At 45.6% G+C, this 21,424-nt stretch overlaps 1 protein-coding gene across 6 annotated transcripts in view; it reads right to left on the reverse strand.

Annotated features, from left to right (window-relative positions):
* Positions 1–21,424, reverse strand: part of FRMD4A (FERM domain containing 4A) — a 272,648-nt gene that overhangs the window by 104,299 nt on the left and 146,925 nt on the right. For all 6 annotated transcript variants that reach the window (XM_090041830.1, XM_090041829.1, XM_090041828.1 and 3 more), the window contains exon 4: positions 11,382–11,474. In XM_090041830.1, coding sequence (XP_089897956.1) covers positions 11,382–11,474 — 93 coding nt within the window. The remainder of the gene's footprint in view (positions 1–11,381; positions 11,475–21,424) is intronic.

Genomic DNA, 21,424 nt, shown 5'->3' on the forward strand with positions numbered 1-21,424 from the left:
AATGGTTTGGTCCTACTGTAGCCAAGGAGAATTGCCATAAAGCAGCATACAGAAGTCTGACTTGTCGCAAGACAAAGATGAATCAGACCCAGTGAGTCAGCAACAGGCAAGACTACAACCCCGGTGTTTTGGTAACCAACGCCATCCACTAGCCATCCTGCACGGCACAGGAGGCAACTGGCTTCTGATAAGGCTGCTCTAAGAATCGGGGTGTCTGAATCTGTACAGTGCTCCCAGATCAGACGTCTCCACTTACGCTGCTGATAGCATTTTACATGCACTTGGTTAGGGTGCGATTACACTATAGATGTAGGGACTGGAGATGAGATCTGCCTGTCTTTCACTGACTCAAAGTGTTTCTGCTTAACCATCTGCTTAAGTATCATTGTTTGGACAAAATTAAGTATAATTCTTATCCTGTCAACCTGCCAAAAAGCCTTACTTTTTGCACAGTGCCTGCAATTACATTATCTAACAGTGTCACAACATGAGAGCTGACAGTACTGCCGGGGCCTGAGGTTTCCAAATGGGGCTGAAAGCGCTCGAATTACTATTTTTTACTATATTACTTTACTATTTTTCCCCCTTTCTCTCCCTGGGTGACTTAATTGAAAGGAAGAAGGAAAAACTATTTATGCCTTTCTCTGAACGCAGCTCGCTTCTATAAATGTATTTGAGTTAAGCAAAAATCAGAAATGATGTTGTGGGGCTCCAGAGTGAAACTGCTTTTAGGATGTGTGTGTAATGGATGGCTCAGCATAGGGATGCGTGTGGTAAGCAGCAAAAGCTCCATTAGCTCCTTTGCTCAAAGGTCAGTCCTTGCACAAGTAAATCTTCTGGCTGGATAGAAGTTTCTCATACCTTTAAAGAGACTCTGAGGAGCGAAGCCTTCCCACAGGCAATTTATTACCCCTTCCCCACGGTGGATAAAGCATGGGGCCGCTCTGGGAGGGCAGCAATAAATTGTCTGTAGGGAGTCTTTTCTTTCAGCAAGATGCAAACAAAGTCTGAGTGCCTGTATTTATGCTTTGTGGCTAGCCAGGCGGCATGTTCAGCAGAGTGAGTGTGGGGCCTTTCCCAGAGCAAGCACAGGCCAAAGAAACAGGTTTAACACCCAGCTGTAAAAAAATATCTGCTTTATAGCAAAGCTCAGCCAGCATTTGTGGATGGGGCAAGTCAGCGCGGGAGAAGTCTGTGTGGGGCAGCTGGGTGGGACTTGGTCATGAGCACAGGTTTAATAATGCTCTTACTTTTGCTACAGTTTCTGCAGCTTTCTACCTGTGGGGGTGTTGCGCAGGACAAATATGGGGAGAGGGTCCAGTCTCTGGTGCCTCCCACCTCAGCAGAAACTGGCTGCACAGATGAGGCTGGGAATCCCCTTGGTGAGTTCCCACAGGGGCAGGGGCAGCAAAGCTTACCCCCCCTTACAACACCCAGGGCAGAGAGGCAGGCAGGAGGAGTGGCCTGACAGCTCCTGGCACAGGGTGACTGTCAGAATAGGGAGGCGAAAGTGCGTCGTATCCCCAGCGGGTGAGTGGACTTCTATGGATCCATGCCACACCCGCCCTGTCTAGGGACAGAAGTTGCACATAAACTGGTTTAAGCGATTGGAAATTGGTTTACACCTGTAACAGGACATAAGTTCAGTGCACAGAAACCCCTTTCATAATGACCCAAACCAGTTGAAGATAAATCTGGTTGCATAGGTGACTGGTGCTTCCTGAGTCGGGGGGGGGGGCACTTGCCCCCCCCCACCAGTGGCCAGTCAGTAACTGCAGGCCCCCCCCATGGCCAGTTATGCTGCAGCCAGTCATTGAAAGGGGGGGGGGGCGGGGCGGGCTGCAGTTGATTGCACTGACCTGGAAGTATCGCACCAACCCAGAAATGCCAGTGGGGGACCACAGGGATCACTTCTCCTGGCGCCCCCACTCCCTGACCAGCACTCTCAGGGGGTGCACCAGCACTCTCGCCTGCCCTCCCTGCCTGCCCAAATTCCCCTCAGGTCCCTGGGGCTGCCCTGGGTTGGGGACCGTGGGTTGTGGTGGTGGGGAAGCCCCCCCAAAGCAGGGGCTCCCCAGTGCCCCCATGCTGGGTTGCATCCCTTCTGTGGCAGCAGCTGAAGCAATCAGGAGGTGGAAGGGGGTGGGGGGAATTCCCCAGGGCTTCCCAGGGCTGCCTGGGCTGGCGAACCCAGGCTGAGGGAATACCACCTGAGGGGGGGGCTCCCCCAAGGTGGGCCAGCACCCAGACAGCGGTGAAACATGCTGTAGCACCCCCTGCCTACTGGCCTGGCAGTGCAGACCTCCCTTGGCCTTTCCCAATTGAAAACTGAATATCTTTTCAGTTGGTTATCAGTTCAGCTGCCTAGATTGAATCCATTCAGCCTAAGGCTTTTTGATCATTTGTATTTAGCCCTGGTCTTTATGCTAGACTGTAAGTGGTTTGGGGTGGGAACTGCCTATTCCTAGAAGAAGGTACCGCACCTAGTATAACGGACCCCCAGTCTTATGTGAGGCTACCAGGGTATATTGCACTCTAAGCACATCCCACAAGCTTCTGTTTAAATGCGTTGGGAAAGCACTGCCTCTGGGCGGTAAGACTGACTGGCTGACCCTGTTTTTCTGACCCATGACAATGTGGCTAAGGCAGGCAGAGATGTGCCTGTGACGGAAGAAGGAGCAATGCAATGGGAATGACACCGTCAGCTGTCTGCTCTCCTGCTAGTCTCAGTTCCTACTTCTTTCTCTTTCACTCTTACAGCCTGGTCCAGAAATGGATTCAGAAGCCATCCCCGCTCTGCCCAGCCCAGTGCCATGTTCTTACCACGAAACCACCCTGCACTGCATAAAGACAATCGGTTCCAGGTATGTTGCCATCAATAAAGCTGGCCTAGCAGTCAGAAAGCATCTGAACATTAAACCTCATTCTCTCATGCAGTAAAAAGCATAGATGGATAAACATATGCCATTATGCATGAGACAAATAACTTGCTCCGGTCAATTTAGTGTGGTTATAGACACAGAACTGTGCCCCAGCAGGCTGCTGTCAACACCGCCCCTTAGTCTAATTCCTCAAAGACCTGTGAAGCCGAGTAGATGTGAATGACACGTAACAATGATGTGTTGTGACTGCTGCATAAGTGACTCTAGCATGGATGAGGACCGAGGATCCCATGAAACCACGTCCCTTACATATCCTCTGGCCAGCCTGGAGGTGGTAGCACACTTCAGCAACAAGGTGGTAGGTCCACATAGCCCAAAGGACAATACAGTCATTAGCATCTTGGCTCCACTTTTGGTAAGCATGACAGCTGCTCCTAGATGGTTTTTCATAATGGCTCTTTTCTAATAGTGGAATATCACTTTAAACACTGGATTGAGAAGAGGACGGAAAAAATGGAAGTAGCTTAGTGTCATGTACACTGGAACTTTGACTACTAATTTCAGATACTAGTAACCAGTTACCAATACAAATCCCTAGTGCAGACCGACAAAGCTGCATTAACACTGGAAGAAGTAACCTCTACTTGATACCAGTGTAAGGGGCACCAGTGAAAATCACAGCCCTTATATAGCTATCTATGCTAGGGAGAAAAGCTATACAGTGACATCACTGTGTAGTCATTAGTGGAAACAGCAGTGCTCCGATGCAAGCAGGAGGTACATGGAGCAGAGGCCCGAGAGTGAAAAAGCTTGGCATAAGTGCTTAAAGCGATCAGTATTTAAGAAGTCCCAGTAATAAGATCAGTCATGCAGTGGTGAACAAGTGACATAATGAACTGCACACATGTGCAGAGCAGGCAAATCGCTTGAGGGTCTTTGGAAGCAGCAAAGCACTGATCACTGGAAAGTTCCTGCCCCGTCTTACCCACTTTTTTCCAAAGCAGTAAGAGATGTTAATGCTAACTGATAGAAGGTGTCGGGGTGAGGAGCCCATCAATGTGTGCACTCTGTAACTCTGTGGGGAAGGAAGTGTTCAGGCAGGCACAGCTGATGCACAGGTCACCCTGTGATACAGTGGGCAGAGAAGGGCAGAAGACCTGGAATAAGGTGAAGACAGAGTGGCCTCTGCATACTATTTGACTGTTACCTGTTCTGGGGACTTCTGTAGGGTGTGCAACTGGTGTATGCACGTGTCTCAATTTTGCCTTTCCTGCCCAGAGCAGGGGGGCTAGACCCGATGATCTCACAAGGTCCCTTCCAGCCCTGACCTTCTGTGAATCTGTGGAACAAGCCTCACTCACCGATTTCTATTTCTCTTAAGCTTTCCAGTATGCTGTTATCAAACATGTCTTTGGGTCCCTATGTAAGTCTTATTCACATTGATCCTCACTGGCTCTCCTGTACGGCTGTACGGCTGCGTGAAATTTTGCCGGCTTTTCCGTTTTGACGCTATTTTGACTTGTTTCGAGCTAAACAGCGAAATTGAAACGAAACAAAAGGCTTCAAAACAGCCTCGAAATGAAATGAGGTCAGTTGAAATGCTTTGAAAGCTTCGAAACGTTTTGAGTTTCAAAGCTGGGCGTGCTTGCAGGGAAACAAAGTAAGGAGAGGGAGTGGGAAGGGGGCGAAGGACTGCTCTCATATTGACTGTGTAGCTGGCCAGTGAGTGTGATCCTTCCCTGAGGTCCCTTCCAAACCCCGTGCTCTGGGGGAGGAACAAAAAAACAGCATAAAAATCATTGTTTGAACTGAGCTTTCTCTGTGCCTTCACACTTACAAGTCACACAAGTTTTGCTCTGAACAGTTAAGGGTGCAGTTTCCCAGAAACCCCTGCACCTATCTCCTTGAAACGTGGCAGGCTTCATGGCCTCAGAAGGAGCTACCATCCCTGCAAGTTCCACTGAAATCAGGCAGGAAATGACACAGTTATAGGCAGTTTCATGCTTCCCCATTATAACCTATGGGTGAAATGTTGAAATAGCATCAAAACAGCGAAGCAGTTTCAACAAAACAAAACAGAACAGTGGCTTTGAAATGAAACAAAACTCGAAATGAAACACTCTTCCGTCGAAACAGCCAAATGGAAGTCAAAACAAAACGGTGCGGTTTTGCACAGCCCTAACGGGCAGCTGCAAATGTAATGCGCCTGTAGTTCTTGGATCCAACCCCAATGAAACACAGGAATCTCAGGTGTAACCCACTAGTGGCCACACATGGCCAGAACTGGGACAAACCTTCACTGTAGACCGAGCTAAGTTAGTACAAAGTGGGTGCTTCTGCACAAGCTGCTATGTTGCTGAAGTATCGGCAGGAACAAACAGTGATGCTGACCCTCCTGCACAGTAATGTTGGAAATGACCCATGCAGCGCTGGGACTGCACACTAACCGTGGTTACTCCGCGGTCATCTGGTACTTGCTTAAGCAAGTCCAGTGAACATGTAGAGGATTTCACTGCTGCTACCACCTGAGGCCCTTTTGCTTTACAGCAGCCAGAGTAACCCAGCAACGGGTCTCGCTTGCGATGTGTAGTGATCCAAGAGCCCCCTCTCCATGCCCACCTCTAGCCCACCCAGTAATAATCAATGGGCATCACAGGCTTCATTTGAAGGATTCATAATGGCCAACTATGCTTCTTTTGGGGGAGTACAGTTTTTCCAGAGATACAGCTCTCATAGTGTTCAAGTCTTTCACAGCACCCAGGCCACCACCGCCACCACCTCCTCACCTGAAGCAACAGCTCATTCCACGAGACCAGTATTTCCACTTAGTGAGATTAGTTCTGCAGCAAGCTAGCTGTACTGGTGAAGGTATGGGAATGGGAATACTCGCCAGAAAGGAGCTGGACTGGAAAAAACAATGTGTTTGTTCACGTAAATTGAGAAAATTGTATCGAATTTCCCAAAGGCAAATGAATCAGTTCCACCCTGTCTACTCTCTGTTCACACAATCCCTGAAAAGAGATTGCTGAACCTGCACGACACCAAGGCTGTTGTTTAAAGCCAAGAATTTACTGAAAATTAAGACGAACTTTGCTGTTTAGAGGCTAACTCATCTGTGCCATGGTCTTCTCTTACCCTGAAACTGTGTTACTCAACTATCAGGTTGAGTAACACAGCTTTGCCTTCTTCTCTGGCCCCCCCAGGCTGGGCCAAAATACTAATGCATCACCTGTTCTCCCTCTATTGCTGACATCACCCACTCAGTGGCTACATCTTGCTTCCTGCTCCCTTCCTAAGACTTTCACCTTATGGCCACCTGGGTCTCCACACGTGGCTGCATGGCTTCACTCACGCTGCACCCACGTTGGGTACAGCCTTCCTGTACTTATTTGCCAAGCTTCAGCTTTCAAATACCTTCCTGAAATCTACCTCTGCAAGCACCCTTCCCCTCCCTCCTCCTCTATCACCTCCATTGCTCCCTCCACTGGACACTGCCCTGCCTCTCAAGCTTATTTGTTTTACTTGAATGGTGCAGAGAATGGATCTCATGGGTTTTTTTAAAATATCTACATCAATCCCTGAATACATTTTTTGAAAAAAGAAAGGGAGGCTGGATGCTGATGCTCAGATGAGAGCTGATGGCTGATAGGACCATGCATCACTCCCCCTTTCTCTGCTCCAGGGCACCTCTCTCTCTCTCTCATATGCAGCGTTGATGGGATAGTACGCATATAAAGAGATATTAACAGACAGTATCATAAAATTATATTGCACAACAGCAGCTGTGGAACAGTTCACATCTGCCCAACCAATTCTGCCCTCAGACATTTGTGTACTTTCCATCAGAAACCTTCCAGATGAGTACTGTATAAAAATCTAATACACTAAAGCAGCTTTAGTGGGAATTGAGTAAGTGTGCACGGGTGGAACTGGGCCTTGTAAACAAATATTGCTGCAATAAACCTGCAGGATAGCCCTGATTTTGAATGGGTGGCTGGGAGATTTTTGGTCCTGTAATGGACAAGAGCGTAAGTGGAAAACAGGGTAGATCTGCAACTAAATCAGCGATGCACAGCATAAGCTTTTGCAAGCAGAGGGTTTACTTCATCAGGTGCTGCGAAGGGACTGCAGAAAGCAAAGCTGCTAAATAGAAAGCAGTGATTGGAATACGTAGGGAAGGGGAGAAGGAATAAAGGGGGCACTGTTGGGAGAGGCAAGGTGGGTAGGAGAGAGAAAAACAAGGCAGTTAATCCACTGAGGGACACAGGGCTTATACAAGCTAACCCAGGTAATGGGATAAAAAATCATAGTCTTGGCTTAGACCATACTTAAGACAATCCAGTCTGCGGACGACTTCTTGTTCCACAATTTCCTGTTCAAGTTTGTTTTTTGTGGTTTTGTTGTCATATGGGAACAGCCGCTCTGCGGGATGTCCAGGGAGGTGGGAGTGTTTTGTCACAGGCCTGCCTGTGTTCCTGGTCGAGTGTTAGGTGGGTGTTCATTCATTCTTACACGCAGGGATTGCCCCGTCTGCCCCATGCAGACAGCACAAGGGCACTGTAAGGAGGTGATGGCATGTAACATGGGAACACTGGGCACCAGATCCAGAGCAATGCTGTGCTCACAGGGAGCGTGTAGCAAGGTGACTGTAGCATTATCCAAGAGAATCAAATACGAGGAGGAAAATTTCTCTTTGAAAGAGACCTTTACGTTTTGCGTTGGAGAGATTCCTCCCTTTCCTCCACACCCCCAATGACTCCCAGTTTCTTTCTTTTAAAAATAAATATGGAGCAGTCTGAACCATTTCATTGGTGGTCACTTTACTCACCAGACTGCTGCAGGCATTTTAAGGATGAATAAAATTTGATAGTCACATGAAAGAGAAAAACATTTCTTCCTCAGCTTTCCCTTCCCCCTTAATTACCATCTCCCTACTCTCGCCTAAAGATTTGGGTCTTTAACAGCTTCACAGCCTGGGAATTATACATTTAAAAATACAAGAGAAGTAAACGCACGGTCCTTAAATATTGGTACAGAAACCAGAATCCTCTGTAATGAACGACTGGGGCTGTGAATGACTGGTATTGATATCCCTTGATACTCATGTTCATTCAGGCTTTGTTGAATTCAAGTGCAGGTAATACAGCAGATGGAGCCACATCCATCCACTCAATCTTCTATGAAAACTGTGTCACTAATGACAAACAATATGTGACACGTGCCACAACAGCAACACCTCTGCAGAAGCCAACAAAAGATGCCTCCGATGTCTCTTTATTAGGAAAAGAGGGTTGGAAGGGACATCATGAGGTCATTTAGCCTAGCCCGATGCTGAAGGCAGGATCATCCCTGACTCAATCGTCCCACCCAAGTGTCTGTCTAACCCGCTCTTGAAAATTTCCAGGGATGGAGATCCTACAACCTGGTCCAATGGATAACCACCCTCATAAGAGAAAGTCTTCCTGTTGCAGCCCGTGGGGAGAGAACGGAGATCCAAACAACCTGAGCTAAACCTTTAGGTGTTAGCAGGAGAAGGTCATATCAGCCAGTGCACGCTAGCTACCTGAGGAAGGAAAAACAAGCGTCCCAGCTACAAAAATCTTCACGTCCCCATTAGCAGGGCTTGCTTCAGTTTCAGAAACAAAACCAGAAGAAATCAGCTCAAACTACTGGGCAATAGCCACACAAGACCTTTTCAGCCGGCAGGAGAATACCCCGCTGCCTCTCCTTTTCTTCTGGCCCAGATCGGTGTTGTGATGGGCACCTGCTACATGCAGTGAGAGCACTGACAACTTGCCACAGGCCTATCGCACAAGAGAACCAGAGGTAAGTAAAACCCATTACTAGGTCTCAAAGCAACTGGCATCCCGTTATGTTTCATATTTCAGCCTGATGTACCACGATACCCATTACAACCATGGGTGGAAGTAAAACTCACTGGTCAGCATATATTTCAACTTCCCCTTCTTTGGTGACTGAACTCTGACCTTTCCCAAATGAATCACAACTATAGAAACACCAGTCATTCATCTAGTGAACGGCTGTACTGATGCATAGCCCTAGAGATACCTCTTTATCCATGGTAGACTGGTTTCTTGATTGCCATATACTGCAACAAGACAAATTAGCATTTTTAGATGATCTGCATGGTAATACTTATGGTTGGTTACCTGCCCCTAAAATAAAATGTATACAGTGGTTTTACAGTAAACTGCTGCTCATTTTCTGAAGTCAGTTATTAGTTTTTTTCAGGAAACTTATCATTGTCTTTAGTGAGATTTTTGCTTAAGTAAAGGCTTCTGAACTTGACTCCACAAAAACACGCTTGACGATTGTGTTTGGACCACTACTACTGAATACTACTTCGTTTTTTTAATGATCTTGTTATTAAGTCACCACGTGTTTCGGTAAAGCACCTTTGAGAAAGGTGCCAATCATTGGCAACATGTAGGGTGCACCCCCTGAGATCGGCTGTGATCCCCTGGAAGCTCCAGCTGCGAAATCACTGGCTCGGCGATCAGCTGGTGAGGGACCACCCCGCTCCCTTGTCTGAGATCGGCCACTGGGACCCTTCCCCCATCAGTGATCTGGTGCCCCCCCAGACTTGGGAGACACCGGTTGCCCATGATGTCAATAGTTTTATCTAAGGGGTTTTAGATTTGGGCCCCTCTCTCATACTGTGCATCTGAAATATCACTTGTAGAGTAACCTACAATCTGAAGGCATATCAGGTCTTCTCTGGACTCATACTCTCAATCAGTCCAAGCAGAAATGGGATTCTCACAGTGAATCTGGGACTGCAAGTTTTGGAGATAACAGAATAGTGTCAGCCATCCCTTATGTTTCTCTATAATTGAATGAGTGCAGTGAAAAGCCAACCTAAGGGGAATGATTTGATAGTAAGTCTTCATTTATTTTGGGTACTACAGGATGAGCCAGGCTGGTGTTGAATATACTGCAATACCAACATGGAAAAGTGCCATCATACAAAGCACAGTATCACTTCACTGGTTAGTTCTAAGCATGCCATTAAAAAGCCAAAACCCCCAACTTAATTTTGTTCATATGTTCACCCCAAACCCCAAGTCCTTCTCCTGATTCTTTCAAGCTGCAAGTTCATCAGCCTAATACACTGAAGCCATTTTTTCTTGGAAACTACTTTCCTCAGAGACAGAAAAGTTTTATATTATGACTACTTACACCCATCAAAAACCTCTAGTAATGCTCACACAATTACTCAAGAAGAAGGATCTTTGAAGTTAGTGGAACTTGAGAGCTTGAATTCCCTTCTGTTCAGATACAGGTTTTAGAGTACATTCATCACTGGCATGTTGTCAGGAGATACATTCACAATTTGGAATATAACACACCTTCATCGTTAAGCTCCACAAAATGCCACAAAATGCTCATAATTTTTCCAAGTTGGATGCTCCATTACATAAGAGTGTAGAGTACAACACATGATTTCAATGGAGTTACACTAATGGAATAGGGTCCTTGTACATGTGATGAAATTGCCCCTTTTAGTGCTTTAATTGCCCTTTTTAACAATTTAATTGCGTAACAGTGTACACATTTGCCGGTGTATTATGATTATGTTTTGTAAAAGTGTATGCCTTTGGTGTATTTTGATCTAAATTACGTTTTTAGGTAGCAAACTCATGTATTTTAGTTTGCTACGTAACAAATTACAGCAATATTTGTCACATGTACAAGGACCCTTAGTGTCTTGCTGACACAACATTTGTCATTAACCAGAGCAACCTGGAGGAAGTGGATAGTTCAGTGAAGAGGAAACAGGCATTTTTCTGCCAGGTGGCTGGTTCAGCTCGAGCTTGGGTTGATGCTAACCAAAAGGTGTGACTCGGGTGGATACAAAAGCAACAACTTGGTAGCCTCAGATGTCTTTCACTACAAATGTGTCCAAATTAAATAAATTAGTTTAAACAATGTGACAATTGGCACCAAATGATGTTCCTGTTGGCAAACTGAATGAAAATGAGCTGCTTACTCTAGGTTAGTCTTGAGGGCTATAACGTCACTTTGGGAGAAGCCAACGTCTGTGTTACGCCTGATTAACTTCTAACAAGGGGACTTCACCAGTCTGGGCTGTTGTGAACATAGCAAAGGGGGAAGGGGCCTACTGGCACATTGGCCCTAGGTGCAGGCCCAGGAGGGTTTGCTAAAATACCAGCTGCACTGCTGGCTCAGATGCTAACATGCCACCAGCAATGTGGCCACTGATGCTGCAGCGAATCCAAGTGCCCATTACACCAGGGCTGCCGGCATCAAAAGAACCGCTCCTGGTTTATATTGCTGCGAAGAAGGAAAAAATCAGCCCCAGTGAGATCCAAAAATGCGCAAGTAAACAGTTGCTATTATGTTTGCCTGCCTCTCTCGGGAGTCTTAGGAAAAGCAGAACAAGAATGGAAAAGCTCACTTTGAGGACAGTTAGGAAACGGGTCATTTTAATTGTGCCCCCTGCACTCGGGCACTTACCTGACACAGAAGTACAAAACCACCGGTCCTGACTTCTTGGGGAAGTCATGTTCCAGTACTCTCCGGTCCAGCTGAAGCCAGTTTAAATGTCCCCTAACAAGAGAAGAGAAGAGGCACTCATTAGGAACAAAGGCTCCTTGCTGCACATGGCAATGGGGGCTGAGGGTGTTAAAAAAGGAACCAAAATGTATGACGTATGCCCTTGGCTACTGTATGAACCTTGAGAAATGCACAGAAAATGTTTGACAGAAAGAGGCAATATTATCTTGGCCACATTTCAGCCCAAGTATTTAATAGATAAAAGTTCAATCTGTCAGGGTGAGAGCTGGCAGCACGGAGTGAGAGGACAGACCACCAAAACGATAAGAGCGTCACTTTTTATTACAGCTCCCCCGGTGTGGCTCCGTCATTAAAAGTCTGTCAGGATTTTCATTAAAAATCCTGATTGTTAGGAGTTTGTACAGTGCCTGTAATATTTCACTCAAAGCCAGACCCAGCCACATAAAGTCTCAGACAGTTTATTTACCACCCGGCATGCCTGGAATAGCCTCCCAGTGCCTGCCAGGCCTTTTTCTTTCCTTTTTCAGAGCGCTCCTGAAAAACACAGCTGTTCCATGAAACGTTCCAGCTCCAATTACCACATGCTGCTCTCTTCTTGCCTAGATGGTACCTGTCTCGATTTCTTTCTTCTATAATTTATCCATTTGTGTCTTTCCATCCTGAGCCTTCCCAGGCAAGAATTCAGGTCGTTGTCACATTCCTTATATTGTTAGCTGCTGCGTGCATGTGCAGCACTATATAAGTACCATTATTTGTATTACAGTAGTATTGTAATGAGGTCAAGGCTACATCGAATTAGATGCCACATAAATATTTAGTGTCCCACCCAAGTCACTGGCAGTTTTACCAAGGCTCCTCTTGTGTGAGGGCTTCACTGATGGAAATTTTGCTATTGATTGCAGTAGGGCCAGGATTTCATCCAGAGGGAGTGGTAGCCCCGACCCTGAAAAAGCTGACAGCCTAAAGATACAGGAGGAAAGAGGGATGAAATGACTTGTGCCTGAACACACAGCAGACCCAAACCCCAGCCCATGAAGACTACCGGATTGGTTCTTTTGTAAAAGAAATACTAAATCCTGAAAATGGCATTTATTCAGCAATATAGTGGCTGAATGTAGCTGCCAGGCTTGCAGAGGTCTCGCTTTCCTCCTAAAAAGGGTAAAGGCAGTAGTTTTAGGAGGGCTTTTATCTCTTGCATTCAATCTGACGTTCTTGTACCAAACCTTAAAACCCCAAGGACTGGCACAGGGAGGTGACAAAGGAAGTTTCTACTTGTATAGAAGGGATGCTGAGGATTAAGGTCATCAGCCAACTGGCTGAGAAGGGGACAGGCAAAGGTAAATAAATGTTAACATTGAGTTGCATGCACTCAGGATCTAAGTAATGGGAAGAAAACAGTGATGCGACGGTGAAATCACCCAAGAAGAGGTAACTGGTAGAAAACACTAACACCGTGAGATATACATTTGAGAATCTTAAGCCCGCCCACAACTCTGGAGGGCTCCAAACCAGTCTCTGGTCCCATAAAATACTTAATTGCTGTCTGCCATGTCTGAGCCCCACTTCTGCAGCTTGCAGTCCTAGCTCTGCCACTCCTTCTGACTCTCTGGCCACCTGTCTCCCTCTCTGTGCCACCACGAGCCATGCTCCTGCTTCCTGTCCCCTGCCACCTTCTAGTAGTTGTAGTGCACATTGCAGTTCATTCCTCCAGTCCCTGGAGGCTTCTGGGCATTGTAGCTCATGTTACAGTATTACAGTAGGTGACATCCACCATCACAGTACTTTATGGTACACAGAAATGCAGTGTGGGACTGGATGCTTGGTGAGCATCACACAAGTACGTCTCCATGCAGCCACGCAGACCAAGGGGAACATACTACCTCTGTGTCTTGTTTTTGTCCAATGCCCTTGACTATATTATCTGAGCACTTTGAAACTGCTGTGGGGCTCAGTTCTGTACTGCTGATGGCAGTGAGTTGAGGATCAGGCACTTGGTGAGTTTGAGAGTGCACAAAAAAATCTGGTGATTGAGGGCCTCTTCCTTCCCACTCTTTCTGCAGGTGGAGGGGACAGAGGGGGGATCAGAGTAGCCACGGGGCCACCTCTGTGGTTGTCTCCTCTCCTCCCTACGCTCTGTGTAAGGGCTCACACAAGCCCCCTCCTGGAAGTCTACTCAGGGCAGAGAAGGTAAAAATTGAAGATCTGCTGCTTTCTCGTGCACTGTTCACTTTGACTCTGTGCCATTTACAGTTGGAAACATCAGCTGAAGGAATGCTGTACGATTGCCTTGGCCCCACACTGTGACTATGAAGATGCAGCTGTGTGAAGGATGTTGCCAGCGGAGGCAGAGAGCTGGTAGAGCACAACGGCAAGAATGATCCTTTTTACGTTTGCTGGTCCCCTTATCTACAGATCCTGAAGAAGCCGTGGCCTGGCGACTACCCTCTGCTTCTTCTAAGGCTCCTAAAACTCCACATATACTTGAGGGGACAATCTCAGGGAAATTATCCAGGTGCCACTGGGTCTTTGGCTCCTTGTCATGGCAAGCTGCTATTATGACACACATGTGATCATCACATGTGATGCTGTGACAAGTCATGGTGCCACATTTATTCTGGACTTCTGTCATGCTGGGACTGGCTCATTATTTTGCACCTTGCACAGTCTTTCCAATTGTTTTCGTTTGGTAGCATTTTGCATGGGTGATGTCCATAACTTTCTGATGCTCTGTTGACTTTGATTGAGGTTACTAGTAACCTCTGAGGGAAGAATGTGACCCTGGGAAGGGGTTTTTCCTCCTACTAGTAGAAGAGCTGTGATCAAGTCTGTGAAAGCCACAAAGAAAAGTCCAAAGGGTCTTGTTTGGGCTTGTCCCATTTTACAGGCAGGAAAGTAGGGCTCAGGGGACCAGATTTAGCAAGGTGCAGATGTTGCCCAGTGTGATTTACAAAAGCACTTAGGCAGGCTCCACACCAAACTCCCACTGAAGTCTAAGCTGGCCGACCTTCCTCTGCACCAGATTGAAGATTATCACTAGGACAAAGGAGGCAAAGGGGTCACTTGAGTCAGTGACAACACTGGCATGGTGCACGGCAGGGTGGGGAGCTGCTCCGGGGTCAGGCTGGGATCTTGCAGTGCTGACGGCATGGTTCGGAGCCAGGGCAGAGCTGTGATCTGCAGCCTGAATGCTCCAGGCAGGGGTGTGCAGGTAGTGGATTGTGGCTTTGTCCTGGCTCTGGACCATGCTGTCACCGCTGCAAGGAGCCAGGGCAGAGCCACGATTTACCGCACAGGGGCTGCTGGGAAATGGAGTCCGCTGCAGGCCAGATCTGGCCCATGGGCTGGACTTTGCCCACCCCTGACTTAGAGCTTGCATACTGATTTTGCCTTCAGTTCCCTGCTCATCTTACAGCTATGAGCCAGGCAATGGAGATCTGTGAACTTCGTGCAATTTGAGGGGTTTCAAACTTTTCTTCTTTAATTATAAGCATTTGCCCTGCAAACCCAGTTCAAGTTTCTAAATCTTCCTTTTCCTGTGGTTTAGACTTGTGTGGTTTTCCTCAAGGTTAACTTAATTTTGAACATTTTTTTTTAGCTAAAGGGAAGCCTGAACTGTTATTAGGAATGAAAGAATGTACCAAAAGCCTGGCTATCTCAAGGGGGTCTCCATCTACAGTATAAATGAAATGGCCAAGACTTTCCATAGCTGTTAGTAGCTGTAGATGTTTCTATTTTTTGGGTGCCTACGTTGAGTCATTTTTAAGGGTCTGAGTTTTAGAGGATGGAGACTCAGCACCTCCTGAAAAAGGAGGCCCATTTAGATCCGGACCAATCTGGCCCAAACTGGGCACTCAGAACAAAAATAGAGGCATCCAAAATGATTAGTCACTTGTGCATATTTTGACCTTTACTTGCTCATTTTTCTCACAAGTGGTCCCTTTTCCCCACGTTGTCTCTCATGTGGGATATTATGAACCCAATAGCAATGAAATTCATATCAGACTTTAGAAGCCATAGCATACAAGCAGGTTGAAATCAGACCAGATTATGTATTCCTACTTAAACTCATGCTTAAAAACAAGCATACAACCTAAGAGGGCTTGTGGGCATACCACTGTCAAAAGCAAGAAGAAGCCAAAGCCAAGAAGACATTGTATCCCTGAACTGGCTTTGTCCAGCTGTGTCTATATGGCTGGGGTTAGTAGTACTGAAAGCAGCTGATGGCATTACACACTTATGACTACAGTGAGAGATCAGGCCAATGTGTTGACAAAGCACTAATCAGCGAGCTGAAAAATCATGTCTTTATTCAAGGGGAACATACATACAAGTCTGCCTTGCAGATGCTGTCATTCCCACCAATGGTGGAAAGCGCTAAGGTAGAGAGGACAGCCACTCACTTTAAGAAGTCGCTTACTTTTTTTCATTTTTGGAAAGACTCATTGATCTGCTAAGGGAAGCAGCTGATTGTCAATCTGCTTGTTAGCTTAAGCAACTGTCTCACATAATCACCTCTAAACAGTAATATATTGTCATTTATTTACCGGTAATAGTACCTTTGTGGTGCTCTAATTATAACTCTATGAGTAATAAAGAAGCAGAAATAGGATGAGAGAAAGTCATCAAGAAGGCAGGAGAACCAGTCATAATGCTGGTGCATCCAGGGATTTTTAACATGCTTATTTCTAAGGTACCCAACTGCAAAGAGGTCACTGTTGCACCTTGTACAGGGAACTATTATTATCTTACTGCAAAGACGTAATAGCTCAGCCTGTGCAACTACCACTTAAAGTGGACTATGAGGACGTTGACTGATGTAGGTCACTACTTCTTGTGTTTTCCAAGGCACATCCGCTCTGATGTGTTCAAAGCAGCAGCAGCGAACAGTCATTACCATCTGCTACCTAATACACATGCTTTGTCTAGGGGCCAGTTTCCAGTATCATTACTCTGCACAGCTCTTCACTGAAGAAGCTGTCCCACTGTCCTCAATGGGACAACTCACGGAGTTAGAAGCTATTCATCACGATTAAAGGGATCACAATTAACCCTAGCTGTCTAATAATCTTAATGACTGTTTTCTCACTGATGGGTTGCAGTGAGATCCTCTTGAAATTTTCCTGCCTGGAGATGCTTCTCCAGCACAGTTGAACTTAAGAGGCATATAACGGCTTTTGTCTTCATTAACTCCATTGATTTTGCCATTTACGAATTTACATCCAAGTATTCACATCAGCAATGGTGCAAACCCAACAGGCTGTACCATGACAGCCTGATCATTTTTTTGTTGTTTATAGCCAGGTTGAAGTTAAATTGTTGGACCAATAACAAATGTGTAATTGCTTTTAGCAAACAGAAATTGGCTACATTTACTACATAGGCTGGGTATGGCTTCTGGTTCATTGGCTCAGTGCTGTCAATTGTATGCAATAGTTTCTGTTTTCTCTTATCCCCCTGTGCAGCAGAAAACAGCATGTCAATGAACACACTGCCTCAAGGTGGATTGGGATGTAGACATTTGCTAGTTAGTGTCCAGTTTTCTGATAAGTCTATCTACATGTATTAGTATTTCTAAAGATATTTGATATCCTTGGATTAATAGCCTGATTCACCTCCCATCTAAACCAAGCTCCTGTTGTTGTCTTTGAGTAAGGATTAAATATGGACTATTCTAGCTTCCATCAACTATTATAGGGAAAAAAAAAACACATTAAAATTAACCTTCCCTTAACCTTCCCACATTAAAATTAACTTTCCCTTTGATGGAAATACCTTTGGGAGGCAGCATAAGGCCCAGGCATTCATTGTAATGTAGGAACTGCTAAAATGGATCAGTACTTCATTACAGAGATGCATCACAGTCCATTGGAGAAGCCACTAAACTGAGATCGAGTCATCTGGGCCTATTCTTGGCTCTACTACTGATTTGCTGAGTGACGGTGCACAAGTCGGCCCACCTTTCCGGTTCTCTGTTTCCCTCCTATCGTTTGTATTGCTCAGTTAGACTTTAGATTTTGGCGAAGGAACCATTTCTTACCATGTGATTTATAGCACAGTCTCTAGCAGTGCTGTAACATAAATAACAACAGTTTAGTCCCCAAATCCAGCTCTGATGCTGGTCAGGACTGGATGGCTGAGATGATTTCTTCCTAGAGGGTTGGGTTATGCCCAGATGCTGAAGCAGCGATCCTTTACACATTTTTAGCCTACATAACTTAGCTGAAGAGGCTTTGACTGCTTTGCTGGATCAGCTCTGCAAAGAGAGTGCAGGCTTCATCCAGAGTCCAGTGGTATCAATGGCCCTGCAAGAAAGAAAAGGGGAACAGCAGAGGAGGAAGAAATTAACCCAGGGCTTGCAAGGCAGGTGGTGAATGATCCCTGATCCTGAGCACAAGGTGGAACAGAGCTGTTTACAGCCTTGACATTGGCACAGCCCTGGGGAGGTGAAGAGAAGTTGAATTTCAGCCACTGCAAAACTGATTTTACTTCCACAAATTTCCAAATCGATGTCAGAAGGAAGAAGGGATAGTGAAGATTCATAACCGGATGAGTTAAAATTGCTCCATTTCTCCACGTCTCAATTATAAGGCCACCATTCCTCTCCAATCAGGCTAATTCCTAATTCTCTGGATTTATGCAGGGGTTGGGAATTTGGCCCCACGCATCCACCCTGCCATACAGAGGTCACCATTTGACCTGTGGCCCCTCAGTTCATTGCTAACGCTATAACACATTCCTATGATCATTAAAATAAGACGTGTTATTCTTTTCCCCATCACAGTCTCACAATCTAATTTTAGTCATGCTGAATGCAGTAATGGCCCTATATTATCACAAGAAGCTATTAAGTCGCCAACGCAAAGGTTGTTCCTATTGATTTTCTTCTCAGGTTGTCATGATACAGTGCACTAATGAATGGAAATCCCCAGTCCCAATCATTTTTAAATAAATTACTCTCATAGAGCTTTTACTCTTAAATTGAAGAATTGATTTAATACTTCAGTGGGTTTTTTTCTTTTTCTAAACTTGCAGCTAAGCCAAGCTCAGAATATATTTATGAACGAGACCTGCTCTGTCTTAGCTGGTGTATACAAGTTCCATTCAAGGACGTGAGCACCCAGAGTCAGAGATATTGCATCCGTGAGGAAAACTAGATAAATCTCCTGCCGTAGTGTCACAGAAACGTTCTGAATTAAATCGTTCCTATTAGTATTCCAGAAGCTGCTTGAAGTCCCCAACCAATACCACTGCCCTATTGTGCAAAGCGCTCTACAGACATGTAGTGAAAAACAGACCCTCCTACCCTTTTTCTATTATTAATAGTGTAGGGAAGAAATGTTATTTAAAAAGCTGATCCTCATTTTAGAGGTGGAACATGCAAGTATAGGGAGATTAAAGGACTTGCCAAAAGGCAAACAGAAAGTCTGTGGAAGAGTGAAGAATTGATCCCAGACTTTCCAGGTCCCGGTGTAATGCTTTAACTACTTTGTTGGATGTGTTCAACTGTATAAAATAGTTCCTATATTTCACAGGTTGTGTCACCTATGGACAAAATTCTGTTAAAGCAGATGTTGGGAAAATATGCTGTACCTACTAGTGATAATTTCGGTAGTCGTCCAAAAGCCTCACTTAAATTATTTGGGATTTTCTGAGGGACAGTGAGTGGCCTACCAATTAGGCTAGGATCTCAGTACTTCAGTCCCAATCTGGGATCAGACAGACCATGCCACTTGCCTTTCAGATGCTCCAAAAGTTTCTACCCAGGAGAACGTTTACAATCTGTTCTCCAATGCCTGATGAAGGGTGTTTGTGCTCGAAAGCTTGCAATTACAGAACTGTTTTTGCAAAAATCTTGTTGGTCTAATAAAAGATATCACCTCTGCCACTAGTTCTGATCGTCTTTTCCTCTAGACCAATACGGCTACAACCTGGGTACCAAAAATTTCAAGCCCTTTGACCTTCTATCAGTTTCTTGCATTTCTCTACCAAGGAGCTTTACTCCCACTTGGTTTTTGTTAAGCTACTTTTCCCAGGGTGTCTGAAGTAAATGCCCCTTCTGGAACTATACATGGTCACTAGCAAATCATCTTTGCCCCCTCTCCATGCTCACAATGCCTCTTATTTCTGCACCCCCTTGGGTATATGATGTGACTCCACTTTCTTGTGGGACTGGCTGCGTGCCAATGGGCTTGCCAGGCATTTTCCTTTGTAACTAGTGTCACTGCTGAGAACAAATGGAAACAGCTGGGCCTCTTTGGCTCCGTTTCCCCCTCAGGCAGCGTGCACAGAGTGCCTCACCACCTCAGATCCCAGCTGGAGCTCCCCTCGGCATGACATGCTGAGAGAAAACACCCAGGGAACAGGGCTCTCCTTTTGCCACAGTAACTTTCCATCTACAAACCTGTCCCAGGCTGAGGAGGTTCCCTGTCGGCTGTGTGCTCTGGGTCTTCCCACAGGCAGTCCCATCTTGCACATGTACCACTTTAAGCATGAGCGTCCCATTGCTAGTAAAGCCATGCATTTGGATGAGGGCTTCCAATGCAAGCTGGACAGCTGTGCTCTACGAGGGCTCCTTCCCTTATAATGGAGAGGTGGTTTGGGCAGGGGGACAGGCTAGAAGGTGGCAGATCTGTACATGCCCACCTCAGTGCACCTACATCGATGTGTGTGTGTATGCACGTTATATATGTGTACACTATCTTCCCCTGTCTCATTTAATAAACTATTCATGTTGCTCACTTTTTAGCACTTCACCTGGGATGGTGAAATTGGGCTGGCCAGTGGTAATAGGCTTGCCAACCCCAAGCCATGCTATTGGCAAAAAAAATCATGACATTACATATAATACGTGTACCTTTGTATTATTTGTCTTGTGGTAAAACCCAGGGGGTTTCTCAATCAGAAATCAGGTTTGTGCTCATCTACATACAAACACATACCCCAGACACAGTCTCTTCCCTCAGGCTTTTACAATCTAATTCTACAGAAAACACAGGGAGGTGCCGGATGGAGGCAGGGAACACAAGCTAACAAGGAGATAATATGCTAAGCAGTGGTTATGGCCTCTCTCTGACTACCTAGTGGGTGTGTCTGCATGTGCACAAAATTACTGCATAGTACAGGCACGCATCTACATGGGCATGCCCATACTGCACAGTATATATGGTGACTTACACCGACTTCAGCATAAATTTGGTACCTGCATCATGCACATATCAAATTCACACCCAATTAGTTATTGCACAGTAACACACATGTAGACACCTTACTGTGCAGTAACACTGTGTGTGTGGACTGACTTGTGACTAACTTGAGTCCCAAATCAGTCCACACATAGCGTTAATGCGCTTTAACACCTGCAAGTGTAGACGCCGGCCTAGTCCCACTTACTGCACAGTAATTTACTGCACAGTAAATTTAAACCAGTGTAAATGCACATGTAGACAAACCCTGTGTGAAGTATTTATTTGCTTTCTGGCTTATGAAGCTTAAGAACTCTTGTTTTCAAGTTGTGTCCAAAATTATGTGGGCTGTGAACCTCCTTTTCTTAAAATGAAAGGTAGTATTTTGATATAACCACAGAGGTTGTAGAAAATAAAACATCAAGCTGATGACAGCCAACAGAGCTGTGAGGAGTCTGCTACGTGGTCCAGTTCTCCAGCACCATCACAAAATGTCACAGAACTGCTGGGGAAGGCCAAATCCCAACATTTACACAAAATGTTATTATTCACAAACGTCTGGACTTAATATTAAATTTTGGAGCTTTTCATCTCTTCCCCCTCCCCTTTTCCTTTATCTAAGACCTAACAGTTCTTGAAATTACCCAGTGTAATTTGAAAAAGATGTTTCTCTACCCCTCTATTCATTTGTCATTAGCATTAAACCTGCCTGAGAGCACAATCCTGTTAACATGTTAATTATACCATTCTGCCGTACCAGTAATGATTGTGAAGTGGCAACTGGATTTGAAGACCACGACA

This window comes from Crocodylus siamensis, chromosome 4 (genome assembly GCF_052110815.1).
Source record: "Crocodylus siamensis isolate JL-2025a chromosome 4, ASM5211081v1, whole genome shotgun sequence".
In the NCBI taxonomy this organism is placed as follows: Eukaryota; Metazoa; Chordata; order Crocodylia; family Crocodylidae; genus Crocodylus; species Crocodylus siamensis.